The sequence below is a fragment of the Lolium perenne genome, chromosome 6 (assembly GCF_019359855.2).
Source record: "Lolium perenne isolate Kyuss_39 chromosome 6, Kyuss_2.0, whole genome shotgun sequence".
Classification (NCBI taxonomy): domain Eukaryota; kingdom Viridiplantae; phylum Streptophyta; class Magnoliopsida; order Poales; family Poaceae; genus Lolium; species Lolium perenne.
The window spans coordinates 42,126,039-42,141,143 of NC_067249.2; the positions used below are offsets into that span (position 1 = coordinate 42,126,039).

The 15,105-nt window shown below is 50.6% G+C and overlaps 1 protein-coding gene across 1 annotated transcript; it reads left to right on the top strand.

Annotated features, from left to right (window-relative positions):
- Positions 1 to 10,369: 10,369 nt before the first annotated feature.
- Positions 10,370 to 14,042, top strand: LOC127323994 (uncharacterized). The gene is made up of 9 exons (XM_071821622.1): positions 10,370 to 10,889; positions 11,010 to 11,639; positions 12,235 to 12,388; positions 12,475 to 12,622; positions 12,722 to 12,832; positions 12,906 to 12,986; positions 13,115 to 13,301; positions 13,387 to 13,615; positions 13,694 to 14,042. The coding sequence occupies exons 2-9, from the start codon at positions 11,061 to 11,063 to the stop codon at positions 13,753 to 13,755; spliced, it is 1,551 nt and encodes a 516-aa protein (XP_071677723.1). The 5' UTR covers positions 10,370 to 10,889; positions 11,010 to 11,060; the 3' UTR covers positions 13,756 to 14,042.
- The last annotated feature ends 1,063 nt before the right edge of the window (positions 14,043 to 15,105 follow it).

Below are 15,105 nucleotides of genomic sequence, written 5' to 3' on the forward strand. Positions count from 1 at the left end.
AGTCATATTCCGACTTAGAACTTGTTGTTAACTTATGTTATTATAGGTGCATCCTCTTCCCTTGCTACAGCCTCATCTGAACTTGAGAACCTGCGCTCCTCGTACCAAGATTTGGAAACGAAATTAAAGGAGGCGGAACTAAAGAGGGAGCAGGCCGAGAAGCAACTGGCGGAGAAAAACTCCGAGCTCATCAGGGAAAGGGGCGAAACGATATTGAAGAAGAATGCTGATAGCGAAACCATCAAGAGGCAGCAAAAAGAGCTCAACGGACTCCGGAAGTACATGGAGACCGCGGAGCATCACTGGGACTTGCTCAATGAGAACATCTTGGGTATGATACCGGAACCTCATCAAGATGTTTGCTGCGATTTTTTACTTTGCGCTCAAAGTGCATGCTTATATCCTGATTATCTTTTATACAGAGCCGCTTGGGTATCCGGAACAGCGCCGGAATTTGTTTCCACGGGATGACCTTCTTCAACTCGCAGGCGATGACTGCAAAGATCTCATCTCCGCCTCCCGCAAGATATGCTACAACTTATCCATCAAGCGGAGCCGCACTTGCAACGTCCGGAAGCTTGTTGGAAAGATGGACATTCTTCCGGAGCTGGTGACGGATCTACAAGCATCGTCAGCCCGAGGCGCAGCTGCAATGGCCTTGACCATGTGCCTAGCACATACTCCGGGTCTTGATCTTGATGAAGTGACCACGGGCGTTCCTCCGGATGCGGATGTCGGCGCGCTGCTGGATGCAGTTAGCGGCTACGACACCCGTATCGCGCGCAGGATCCGGCATGGGGAATTCTACGACAAGGTCGTTCTGCCCGCAGACGAGCCCTTGGAAGCGGAACTTCAAAAGGAGCTTGAGGCGAAGGCGCGACCCACGGAATCCGGGTCCCAATATACCTGGACCAGCTCCAAGGATGCTCCCCAAGAAGAACCCAAGACCAGCACTGCGGCTTCGGAAGAAAAAGAAAGTGACGACGACGTGTCTTCTCCGGCCGAAGGTGCCAAGGAGCAGGATCCAGAGGGCAAAACTTCTCCGGCTAAGGGGGAATGAAAACTTTTATTCCTGCGGGAAAGACAAATGCATCATTTTGGCCCCATCGAGGGTTTGTAATAAGACTTTAAATTCTTAAGTAGCTAGGAACGAAACGATTATGCATGGGGCGGAAACACTTATCCTGCTATCCGTTAATATTATGTGCACGTTTCGTTTTATGTCGGAAAGCAAGTGCTGACTTCATTGTTTTCCGGCTTACTCGCTTGACCTTCCGCGAGCCGGAAGACCTTAGCCGGAAACGCTCACCGGCGGCGACGAAGCCCAATGGCAATCCGTCAATAACCGCGGAAACAAGCCCCCAGGCATAGGTGCCGGAAATCGCTACTAGGAATCCACAAGTTCGCAGCAGATAACAACTTAATCAGAAATCTTAAGCTTACGCCCTAAAGGACGGTTTTGGAAATCACAACTTTCATACACGCCTAGGCGGAAATATCCAGCTCTGCGGTTTTAGTCGGAAAAAACATACACGATCTAAAATGAACAAGTAAAGGAGGTAAAAGACTCAAAGAGTGAACCATAAGCTTTATTTCATTGATCATGTATAACTATTACAGAGTTTATAACTCAGAAAATATATGCTAAGTGTAGAAAGGACGTAGCTGTGCAATGTTCCAAGGGCGATCTGTTTCATCGTAGATGTCATCCGGATCCTCACGCTTGCGTTTCCGGTGCCAGTTAGCAGGTCTATCCCTCAGCTCACGGAAATCAACAAGGTAATACGACCCGTTATGGAGCACTTTGCTAACGACGAAGGGTCCTTCCCATGGAGATTGCAGCTTATGGTCTTTCACCTGTCGAAGGCGGAGGACCAGGTCTCCTGCCATGAAGGAGCGATTCCGAACTCGACGACTGTGATAGCGTCGGAGCTTCTGCTGGTAGATGGCGGAGCGCTGATCAGCTAGGTTCCGAGCTTCCTCGATCAGGTCCACAGATAGCTGTCTGGCCTCGTCAGCTGTTTCTTCATTGTAGGCGGAAACTCGCGGTGAATCGTGGATGATGTCGGAGGGAAGCACGGCTTCGGATCCATATACCAGGAAAAATGGGGTGAACCCTGTTGATCTGTTAGGGGTAGTTCGTAAACTCCACAGAACAGCTTCCAACTCATCAGCCCAAGCTCCAGCTGCTCGTCGCAGCGGTCCTTCAAGGCGTGGTTTAATTCCTGACAATATTAGGCCGTTAGCCCTTTCAACCTGACCATTGGATTGTGGGTGAGCCACAGATGCGAGGTCCAGTCGTATCCCCATTGTTTCACAATAATCCCTCAATTCTCCTTGAGCGAAGTTCGTGCCATTATCTGTGATTATGCTGTGTGGGATGCCGAATCTCATCACGAGGCTGCAGACAAATTTTAGTGCTGTAGCACCGTCGGCTTTTCTCACTGGCTTAGCCTCGATCCATTTGCTGAACTTGTCAACAGCGACCAGGAGGTACTCAAAACCGCCAGGAGATGATCTTTTTAACTTGCCAACCATATCGAGCCCCCAGACCGCAAATGGCCAGGTGATAGGTATGGTCTTCAGCTCTTGGGCTGGAGCGTTTGGTTGAGTAGCGTAGTACTGACAACCTCGGCAGGTTTTTACCAGCTTGTCAGCATCTTCTTTAGCTGTGAGCCAGTAGAATCCTAGCCGGAAAGCTTTGGCAACGAGGATGCGGGAGCGGCGTGATGCCCGCAATCCCCTGCATGGATCTCTCTGAGGATTTCAATGCCATCTTGATTGGAGACGCATTTGAGAAACACCCCTGCTGCACTTCGTTTGTAGAGCTGTCCATCAACTATTGTGTAGGTTCTTGCTCGTCTGACGATCTGTCGTGCGAGGACCTCGTCCTCTGGCAACTTCTGATCGATGAGGTAGTCCAGGAAAGGCTGTGTCCAAGCCGGAATGATAGCCATCACTTTCCTAGCCGGAGACACTGCCACCTCTGGGTTTTCCGGGTTAGCGCCCTTAACTGAGGATATCCGGAGATGCTCCAGGAAAATGCCAGGCGGAATTTGCTTTCTGCCGGATCCGAGCTTGGATAGCATATCTGCCGCTGTGTTATCGTCTCTTCTGACGTACTTGACTTCGTATCCGAGGAAGCACTTGGCGATCTCATCAACTTCGTCTCTGTAGGCCGCCATGACGGAGTTTCTGGCGTTCCAGGTTCCGACTACTTGTTGTGCCACCAGGTCGGAATCTCCACAGCATATGATGTGCTTGATCCCAATTTCCTTAGCGATGCGCAGACCGTGTAGTAGAGCCTCATATTCCGCCATGTTGTTTGTAGCTTCGAAGTGGATCTGCGACGTCTTGCAGTTCTTCTCCGGTAGGGGACTTCAGGGTGACTCCGGCTCCTGAGCCTTGATGCTGCTTGGATCCATCGAAGTGCATGACCCATGTTTCTGGTTCCGGCTCCAGACTTGCATCCGGAGCCTCTGTCCAATCTGCGACGAAATCTGCCAAGACTTGGGATTTAACCGCAGTCCTGGGCTTGTAGGCGATGTCGAAGGCGGATAATTCAATGCCCCATTTAGCCGTACGTCCTGTTGCGTCAGCGTTGTTGAGAATTGTTGACAGCGGAGCCTTGCTCACGACTGTTAGTGGATGCTCTTGGAAGTAGTGCCTCAGCTTCCGGCTACCCAGGAACACTCCATAGGCTATCTTCTGAAAGTGAGGGTACCTTTGTTTTGACTCCGTTAGCACCTCGCTAATGTAGTAGACAGGCCTTTGGACGTCATATTCATGACCTTCTTCCTTTCGCTCCACCACGATGACGAGGCTGATGACTTTGTTGGTAGCTGCCAGATAAAGGAGCATTGGCTCTGACTCTGCTGGAGCTGCCAAGATAGGTGGGGAGGTGAGTATTTCCTTCAACCCTCGAAGAGCTGCGTCAGCTGCGTCAGCTGCGTCGTCCCAGACAAATTTGTCTGTTTTCTTCAGCAGCTTGTACAGAGGTAGTGCCTTCTCGCCAAGACGGCTAACAAACCTACTGATTGCTGCAACACAACCAGTTAGTCGTTGCACATCTTTGAGACAAGTTGGCCTTTTGATGCACAGGATTGCCTTGATCTTTTCCGGGTTAACCTCAATGCCTCTGTGAGAGACTATGAAGCCAAGGAGTTTTCCGGCTGGCACGCCAAAGACGCACTTCAGCGGATTCAACATCATCTTGTACCTGCGGAGGTTGTCGAAGGTTTCTGTGAGGTCGCTGATCAAGTCGGATCCTTTCCGGGTCATGACCGCGATGTCGTCGACGTAAGCGTGCACGTTCCGGCCAATTTGGTCCTTCAGGCACCGCTGCATCGTACGTTGGTAAGTAGCACCTGCATTTTTCAAACCAAAAGGCATAGTGACATAGCAGTAAGTACCAAACGGGGTAATGAATGAAGTCGCCTTTTGGTCGGATTCCTTCATCCGGATCTGATGATACCCGGAATACGCATCAAGAAAACACAGAAGTTCCGCCCCCGCCGTCGAATCAATGACCTGGTCAATGCGCGGCAAGGGGAACGGATCCTTCGGGCAATGCTTGTTCAAGCCGGAGTAATCGATGCACATTCTTAGTATTTCAGTGTTCTTTTTGGGTACAAGGACGGGATTCGCGACCCAATCGGTATGGATAACTTCTATTACAAAACCTGCTTCTAGTAACTTTGCTAGTTCCATTCCTATGGCGCGGCGCTTCTTGTCTCCAAAGCGTCGCATAGCTTGCTTCACTGGTTTGGCCCCCGGATTTATGTTGAGGTAGTGCTCGGCGAGTTCCCTAGGTACTCCGGACATGTCAGAAGGTTGCCATGCGAAGATATCCATGTTAGCGCGGAGGAACTCGACGAGCGCGTCTTCCTATTTGGGGTCCATGTTGGCTCCGACCGAAACCTGCTTGGAAGAGTCGCCCTTGATCAGGTCGTGCTTCTTGGTTTCTATCGCGGCCTTGAAGGAGGTTTTCTCCTCGGAGATCTGCTTCTTGGTGGTCTGCATCTCAGTCGGATCCACCGCGGCTCTGTAGCCTTTCAGCTCTTCTCCGGATATCACGGACTCGGCGAAGGCGGCTTCGCCTAACTCGCACTCATGAGCCTTTTTGTAGTCTCCGGATACGGTAATCATACCTTTAGGACCCGGAATCTTGAGCTTGTTGTAGATGTAGCACGCTCTTGCGTGGAACTTGTGGTAGGTGGGCCTGCCGAAGATGACGTGGTAGGAGCTCTTGAAGGGCACAACTTCGAACGTGATCCTCTCTTCGCGGAAATTATGAACATCGCCAAAAGCCACGGGAAGTGTGATGCTGCCGAGGGAATTTGCCTTCTTACCGGAACCACGCCATGAAACTCGGTGGTCTTTGTGTTTGAGCTGTTCCTTGGTGAGGTTCATCCGCTCTAGAGTCTCCAGGTACATGATGTTCAAGCTGGCTCCGCCATCCATGAGGCACTTGGAGAAGTCATACCCATCTATGCGGGGACTTACAACCAAGGCATAGCATTCTTTCGGCACAATTGCGGGGTGATCCTTCCTATCAAAAGTGCACGGGATTTCCGACCACCTGACGTACTGCGGCACAGCCGGAACTATGGCGTTCAGGATCCGGGTAGCTGACTTGGAGGCGCGTACTGTTGGGGTTCCGAGGAAAGTGTGGTAAGCCCCCACGCTCTTTTTGTCGAATGGGTTGGATTTTCCTGCGGATCCTGCCTTGGGATCCGGCGAGTTATCATCCTCATCCATCGCCTCGGAACTGTCATCCTCTTTGTCTTTGTTCTTGCCCTTGCCACCTTTTCCGCGTGGGCGGTGCTTCCGGGCGCGCTTGTATCCTGCCTCCGGGTCGTTCTTTAGGTCATTGACCCACTTGCAGTTGCGGTTGGTGTGAGTGGACTTCCCTGTAACCGGATCCAGATGGGCCAGGCAGGGCATGTCTCTGTACTCCTCGTAGGTTTGCGGAGCGCGGGATCCGCCAGCAGTGACCTCGGAGGTATGCTACTGACCCCTGCTGGCTCCGCCTCCACGTCCGCGTCCTCTTCCGCCTCCTGGACCTCCGCGTTGAAATGCCATGGCGACCATTTCGGATCCGCCACTTTTCTGGTCATCAGGGTTCTTGCGCTTATGGCTGCTGCTGCTACCGTTGTCACGGTTCTTCTTTTGTTGATGCAGTGGGATTGCTGTAGCTGCGAGATCACCGCCTGCATCGTCATCGGCGGCAGTGTGATCGCTGGCGATGGTGATCATGTCGTCCAACGTCAGTTTATTTGCATTGACCAAGCAAGTTAGCTTGTGTCGCAGCAATCCTCCTCGCTGCAAGCCCCCAATGAAAGCGTGCATTGCTGTGCGGTTGTCGACGTTCTCGCACTCGTTTCTGCATGCCAACCATCGGGTGAGGAAGTTCCTCGATGTTTCGCCCTTCTTCTGGATGCATGCTGCAGGTCGCTTGTTGTGGCAGGTCTCTTGTAGGTGCCCCTGAAGTGTTTCTCAAAAGCGTTCTTCAGGTCGAACCAGCAAAAGATGGAGTTCTTCTCGAGGTCGCTGAGCCAGATCCGGGCTGGACCTACAAGGTACAACTGAAGCATGCGGCAGGCGATGTTAGGGGTTCCTCCGGCGAAGGTTACAGCATTATAGTAATCCTCAATCCAGGTATCCGGCCTTTCGGTGCCATCATAATGTTTCAGATTTCCGGGTAGCTTGAGGTTCATCCTTGGCTTTGGTTCCTCTCGAATCATCCTGCCAAAGCACTTCGGACCAATGTAGTCGGTTCTGTACTCGTTAAGGCGGCCCCGCGCGTCGCGCGAGCCGTGGCGAGGAGACTTTGAGCGAGAGCGAGATCTCCGGCCATGGCCTCCGCCTCCACCTCCGCCGCCACCGCTAGGTGGTGGTGAGGGAGACCTGCGAGGTGGGCGGTCTGACTTCTTGCTTCCGCCATCTGAATCTCCTCGGCCTTCCTGGTGCTGGCTCCGGCTCCTGTGGCTGCCTTCGCCATGGCGCTGGCTGCCCTGGTCGTTCCGGCGAGGCTCCGGGTCACGGCTCCGGCGAGGCTCTGGGTCCCGGCTCCGGCGAGGTTCTGGATCGCGGCTCCGACGAGGTTCTGGATCGCGGTTCCGGCGAGGTTCTGGACCGCGGTCCTCATTCCGATTCCTCCTGGGCTCGGGCTCATGAACATTGTTCTGGTTCCGGCGAGGTTCCGGCGAGCGCTCCCTGTTTCTGTTTCTTGGTAGCATGTTGTCGCGGATAATAATCCCACCATGCCCTGGGGGCCTGGTGTTTCCGGCTGGACTACGGCGGCGAGGGGGTCGCGGGTAACCATTGGGCGGAGGAGAGGGGTTGCAGTATTTGTCTCGTCCGGAGTACATCGCATCCTTTCCCTTTCTTGGATCTGACGAAGGGGTCTTTGACGGAACGGGGATCGGATTTGGGTGTTCCCTGGTCCTTCTTCTGCGCTCCGAGGATCCGGTGTGTGATTCATCATCGGGATGCCGATCAGCGCGGGCGTCCTTCTGCGCGGTAGATACACAGTTATCCGGATTGGATTCCAGCCTGCGCGAAGTATCCGCCTTGCTTTGCTGCTGCATTGCTGAAGCGACAAGTGTGCGGAGATAGTTGATATCAACTTCTTCGTCCTTCTTCTTCAGCAATTCCGCCGCTTTTTGCATGTTGTCCTTTGGGGTTTCCAGCGGCTGGTGATCTGCGGGCGTGTTGAAGGGTATCCTGCGAGGCGGAATTGCTTCTCTAACAATTCGATCGGCCTCCGCCTGCGCATAGATCATCTTTACTTCCCACTCAGCCCTCATGCTCTTGACCTGCTCGAGTGTGGCAGTAATCTCGCGGTCCTGTCTGTCAAAGTTTTCCGCCCAGGCTGCATGATCAGCCCTCCCTTCCTTTAACGCAGCTTCGGTATCGGCGAGCTTCTTGGCTGTGGCCAGCATTTCCTTTCTGGTGGTCTCTAGAGCCTCCAGATCTGCGGCGTCGCCCGGGGTTATAGGTGTGTTAAGAACTGCTCGCGCGGCCATCTCTTCAGCTGACAGGATTTCCTCCGAGGAAGAATCCCTCTGGGGTCGCACCCGAGACATTGGAGATCCTTGTTGGGATGGTTGGGGGTCGGATTGGCTGGCTTGGTCTCCAGATCCAGTTTGTCCCGTCTTTGCTACCGTTGCGAGAACACCTTAGGCTGGGCGGAGTCGACTTCGGGCTGATCGCCGAAACCGTACTCCCCTAGCTTGCGGACGAAGTCATCGAGATTCCATGGAGGGTATCTCCGGAAATTGGGCTCGGATTGCCCAAAATTGACTCTTCAACCGGAGCTTTGCTTTCTCCGACGGCTGAGCCTGATCCGGATCTGCGCCGCTTTCGGTGCCTCTACTGCTCGGGACCAACTCCGACTTCTTGAGGCGGTTCCGGCGGTATGGGCCAAGAAGTGTACGAAGTGGCACCTCTGCTTTTCTAACACACAGGAGACCCAGGCGGATCTGCATTGGTCTTCCACCTTTGTTTCCTGCTCAGGGGCGGATTGGGTGGGCTTTGAAATTTCCAGATCCAAGGCGGAATCTTCCTTGGGAAGCTCCTGCATCTCAGATCGGATCTTCGCGACAGCGTCCAGCTCTGCGGCGGTCGCGTCTGCGCTACTTACCAGTGGGTTTCCGTCGGAATCGACGGTTTCCCCGATGAAGATGTGAATGCCGCCAACTGGGACGATGGAGAGCTTGACGGGGTTTGTCCTAGCCGGAATCCAGCACTCATCCGGAGGGACGATCGGCAGATTTCCGAGCGTAAAGGACGCGCCCACGGCGATGGTGTCGTCGTAGCTTCCCATGGCGGAACCCTCCCGGTTCCGGCCTCCGAACGCCACGGGCCCCACGGTGGCGCCAGCGTCGTTGCCTAATCGACGGTACCTCGGAGGAGGGATCCTCACGAGGGGGAGAAGAAGTAGGGGCCATAGGGCAGAGTGCACTCGGGACGGTGGTACGCGAGTTACCCAGCTTCGGAACACCTGCACGATGACAGGGCCTACTGCTGCTTGTCTGGAATTATCTGGGCGCTTTCGCGTTGTTACAATGAGTTGTGGTTGTGCCTCTAGGGCTCCCAGGATCCGGCTTATATAGGCGCCCGGATCTAGGGTTTACACGGAGAGTCCTAGCCGGAATACAAGTTGACTAACTACGGTACAAAGTCTTGCCGTGTACGTCAAGGATCCGCCTTCCTCCAAGTACGTGCTGGATCCGGATACTTCATGGGCTTCAACGGATCCGGCCTCCTTCGTAGGTCGGTTGGGATCCGGCTCCTCGTTCTGGTGGACTTCATCCTTCATGATCTACAGCAACTAGGCCGCCCGATGGGCCACATGCCTCACCACCAACTATGGGCCACCCGGGCTTGCCGGATCTAGGCCACGCCGTTGATATACCCATAAAGTATACCCACAACAGCAATGCTTGAACCATATGTTGACTTCAAGGTTGCAATAAGAAGAAATTGACAAAGATCAAGTGACAAATGTGTCTTGAAGAAGAACATTGGGTGAGCTCTCATGTGTATCTTCAAGACATCAACAAGATGAAGAAGAAATTGTGTGCAACCGTCGATGGTCCCTGCACTCACCCCGCCTCCGATGCCCCCTCTCCCTCAGGCCCACCTCTTGTTACGGGACGATCATGGGCTTAGGAGAGGCGGCGACCTAGGAGTCTTGATGATCGGGGAAGCTAAAGCAGCTAGAGGTGGGCGGAGGAGAAGAGCTAGAGGCCAGAGGTGTAACTGATGAAGATCCCATGAGCACCTGATGGTAGGTGGGTAGAGGAGAAGCGGCTCCCAGGTTCTCATGGGTGAGGGATCATGGCCGAGAAGCGAGCGGTCGAGGAGATCATGGCGAGAAGCGGTGGGCGAGGTGATCGTGCCCAAGAAGCTGGTGGCGAGGATCACACAGACGAAGGCGAGGCGAGGAGGGATCGCGAGGAAGAGGATGCGCGGGGAGGGATCGTGAGGCGAAGTAGATCGCTATCTTATTTCAAATCAGGGGTAGAAAGGACATTTTTTTTGTTTTTTTACGTGGTCGGAAATCTCGCCCAACTTCTTCGGAAATTCAATTCGGATCCCAGGTGATATGCTCCCTCTACCAAAAAGTTATATTTCGAAATATCGAAATTTTTTACTAAAAATTCTACATGTACACGTTCACAATATATGTGGGTGAGAAACCAATATTTGATGTGATCAATATAAAAAGAGAAAATTTATATTCTGAAAATCCTTATTTTTTATTGAATTTCATCTCTTTTACACACGCCACGTGACAAATCAATTTTTTATTAAACAATTTTGTGAGCGCTTAGCACTTAAAGAAGTAGTAGATAAGAATAGCCCAGGGTATCGCCATTTCCACGACCGCATAGCAGCTTAGTCAGCCAAACACCAAGCCATCTTTCGGATCCCCCAATTCCCAATCCCACCCGTGGTGGCTGAGGAGAGACAACCATGGCCGCCACCTCTAAGCTCCTTCCCCACGAACGTCCGCTCCTCCCTCCCACCACCATCTGCTCCTCCCTCCCAGTCTCCTAGGCGTCCAGCGTCCTAGCCACGGACATGAACTGCTCCTCCTCTCAGCCAGCATCAATGCGGATCCCCGCCGCCGAGGGTTTACTTCTGAAGCGTTCCACACCATCGTCGCTACCACGCTCGCCGCCGGTCCCCAACGGATCCGGCTCGTGTAGGCACGGCACGCCGGCGGACCGCCGCGCGTCGTGCCATGTGTCGCCTCATCGTGCTTCAATGGCTCGGCTCGGTGTGGCCCGTCACTCTAGGGCCCGTGCCAGCCCGGCACGGCCTAGTTCCTACCGCCAGACGCGTGGCCGGAGGACCCGGCCCAGCCCAAGTTACAGGTTAGAGCCCGCCCCCCGTCCCCCTTTTTTTTCCGTCGTCTTGAGTCCCTGTGGTTTTAAGCCTCATTCCGTTTGCCGCTTTCTCTGCTTTCGTTTCCCCAAACTTCTCTGCTTCAACAGGAAACACCAAGTAAGCAAGAAGAGGCGAGAGAAAGCAAGAACAGAGGAGCAATGGTGATCCTTGTCCCTTTAGATGATTCTGGGTGCTTACCTGAGTCAGAGATCATCAGACGGGATGAACCGAGCAAGAAGGTTGTCGAGGCACGCGACCATGACTCGCGAGGTGCGCCAGCCAACCAAGAAACCAAGAATCGAAGAGCCATGGAAACCCTTGTCCATGTAGAAGACTCTGGCTCCTCCTCTGAGCCAGACATTGTGAGGCGAGATGACCGGAGCAAGGAGCCCCACGAGGCACTGGATCAAGAATCACGAGCTGGTCACGGTGATTGCAACAGCACAAGGAAGAGGAAGGCCATTAGCACTTCCATCCCCGTCCCTCTACAGCAATCTGGCGGCTTTCCCGAGCCTGAGGTTGGACGCGATTGCCGGAACAAGGAGTCCCACCAGGCACTGGATCAAGAATCGCGAGCCGTTCATGGTGATTGCAAGAGGAAAGCCATTAGCGCTTCAGATTATGCCAAGAAAGCTAGAAAGCATTCCGCCATTAGCACGCTGAAGAAGATACAGCTACGAGAAATTGGATTCTCAGCATCTTTCAGCAGAGAGAAGTTCAAGGGAATGAAGAAAGAGGTGAGTTCCGATCTCTCTTTTTTCTTGGTCCGATGCGAACATCGACATGGCTTGTGCTTAGATTAATGGGACGGTGGCCTGTGGGAGTTAACCTGCTGTTTTTGTCAAATCCCATTTCTTTTTTTTTCTGCTATGGAACTTCCAGGTACAAGTATTTTGATTCACCAGCGAATCTCCAGATTTTGGTTCTTCTTTAGTCAGCACTTCCTATTGGCCGTCAATTTACTGTAAAATAAGGTCTGCCTTATACATGAACTGCTTAGTAGAGCCCGTAGTTAGTGAATCTCCATGGAGGCAATTTATACATGAACTGCTTAGTTGAGCCCGTAGTTAGTGAATCTCCATGAAGGCAATTTATACATGAACTGCTTAGTACAGCCCGTAGTTAGTGAATCTCCATGAAGGCAATTTATACATGAACTGCTTAGTAGAGCCCGTAGTCTGCCTTATACACTTCACCAGCGAATCTCCATGAAGGAAATTTATACATGAACTGCTTAGTAGAGCCCGTAGTTAGTGAATCTTTAGTCATGATCGGAAGTTTGTCTTTGCTAGTACATGAACTTGATTTCGAATTCCATCTCGGCTACTGCAGATCTCAGTGGACTTGTACATGCGCAAAAACAGAGAAGCTCTTGAAGAATTTGAACCGTTCATGAGAAATAGGTCTGCGATTGTCAAAATGATTCCAATACAGGATATTCTTGTTCTTCTATCCTCAACAGGTGTATGTTGCACTGTCAGCCGAGGTGGTACTCCAAATTTTATGCCTTTCAGCCGGACAATTTCGGTTTCTTCTTAGACTAATCCCTTTTTCGCTATTTCTTATATGCAGTGACAAATCGCATCATTGCATTTGTTACTAAAACTGGGGAATTGACCGAGGACATATTTTACAACAAAAAGAACAATTCTCTCATCGTTTCCTCATCAACTAGAAGTGATAGTTACACAGCTAAAGAATACATGTCCATCCCCATTGGGTAACTATAATTGTTTCTATGCCGTACTTTACTTCTTATATTACTTTGTATCTTCTAATCTCACATTAGAAATCCTTCTGGGTGTTACTGTTACTGCAGATCGCTTAGAACACGTGATCACACTGGATCTCGTGTTTTTTCTTCACAGCAGATTAAGTGGCTCCTTGGCTTTGATGCGACAAATGGAATAGCTTTGATGAGAGATAGCAAGTATGTAATCCTGGTATTCCTAACATTACATACCATTGATGACTTTATTTTTATGAATATACTGTATTTTCAGCAACCACACAGTATTTGATTTGGAAACCTACTCCCTGATGTATAAGATACCTGAGACAGACATCGTTGATATATTATGCGGGTATGAACCTTTCTGCATCTTACAATTGTTCTGCATCTTATCTCCATCTTACAATTCTGCATCTTACAATCATTCTGCATCCTACCTCGGCCTTGCAGTTCTGATATGCATTCTTCTGTCTGGAGTAGGTCACAGGCCTTGCTTGTTATGAAAGAAAAGAGAAAACATCTTCTCTCTTTAGGGATCAAGCAGATAGATTCAGGTCATGATATCAGTTTTATTTATCATCCAATGGAAGGAAAGCTCGAGCTCTTGGAGATATTTCATGAGAAGATTCTCATTAAAGAGAGATCCAAAGGGCTTCTGATAATAGATGTAAGTACAATTTCGAGATACAAGTAGTGCTATTCTTCAGTACTAAATATCTTAGAACTTAGATCATTTATGGTGTTTACTGCAGGCGAAAAAACAAGATAAAAAGGAAGTCCCCATTGGGCTTTTCGAGTATCACCCGTTGTATGGCAGGAACTGCTTCCTGACATTTCAGAAGGACTCGAGCCAACTCAGAACCTTGAATGGCAGCGTTGTCAAAGAGCTAGATAGCACACTATGGAAATCGCGGACCAATGAGCATATGATTTGCAGCTCTTCAGATGATGACACAGTCATCTATCTTGCAGAATCAAAAGGTAAAATAAGTTATCCTCAGGAGTCAGGACCACTAACTTGTATTTCTATATAAATGAACTTAAATGTTGGTTTTGCAGCTTCAGAATTTGGATCAGTAAACATCTGCAGCCTCGGCAGAGGTGTTTGTCGCCACGTTTGATCCAGAAGTGGAAGCAAGTTGTTTATCCTATAACGAAGACTTGAATGAGATCTACGTTGGCACAAGAGGAGGCAGAGTATACGTTTACTCAGTGTGAGCTAGCCTCCAGATTGCTGAGCTTTTATAGGAGTTTTGTGTGGTTGGAACCTTGTATGGTGACTGTTACCATCAGCCTCATTCTGGCTCGATTCATTTTACTCTCTGGTTGCAAACTTTGTACAGTAACTGTTTCCATCCTATACAAACTTGTGTACTTAAGATCGATTATGCTGCATCTCTAATGGATAGACCTTGAGAATGAAAGGTGCTGCCATTATCTGGTACTTTGATCAAGACACTGTTTTAAAACTCTGTGTGTACATAGACACACAGGCAAGTGCTCACGTTTTAGAGTTGGGCTTTCAAAGTAAAACAGAACTGATGCATTGGCTTGATGATTGGATGGTGTGGATATGGACAAGCATCGTTCTTGTACCCTAGAACATCGGTATACAAATAGCACATCTGACACCGTGGAACATTGCTTTATGGTTCTATTCTTTGCAGCGGAAGCAGTATAGGAAATCATTACATGCTGTAAATAAAGAAACAAACACGTATGTGTTGTTTGGGGAGCGTCCAGTCAGTACTGGTCGACGATGGAAGAAGACGGCACAGCAGCTGTCTGTCAAGGTCTCTTGCCTGTCCGGCTCGTCGACTCGTTTTGGCGTCGTTGCTAGCTTTGGCGATGTGGGCACGGGCGGGGAGCGCGCCGTCAGGCAGGCAGGCAGGATACAACATATTTATCTGACGAAATGCACTCTGAACGAAACGCACTGGCCTTTCTTCGATAGTGTGCCTAGGCTTACCATATTTCTACAGAAGACGGAAATATACAAGATTGTGCCAGTGTCCCGAACGACGACAGCAGGGTTCACTCACTCACCACACACTAGCCTACTCTCCTACTACCACTGTATCACATCGAAAACACAGTTGACACTACTCCTGGCAATGGCCCAACGGTTGAACTCATCACATATGAAGCTTGTAAGTTGATCCACCTTGTTATATTGTGATCTAAATTTATGTCTCTTGTAAGCTATCGGCTAGGGTTAACTGCTTCATAAGCTAACCCACGGTGTTTGTAAATACTTTTCGATATAGTGATTTTTTGTTGGCTGGCACCCACGGCATTTGTAAACACTTCCCTGCGTGTGTTCTTGTTTGTTTTTCGTTATTTGCTTGTCATGTTTGTAACAAGTGATATCGAGAGGCCCGTGTTTTAATCTAGGGTTTGCGACATGTCTTTCTTAAAGCTTGATCTACCATAGCTGGATTATATCATAAGATTTTCCCTGTGGCAAGTGA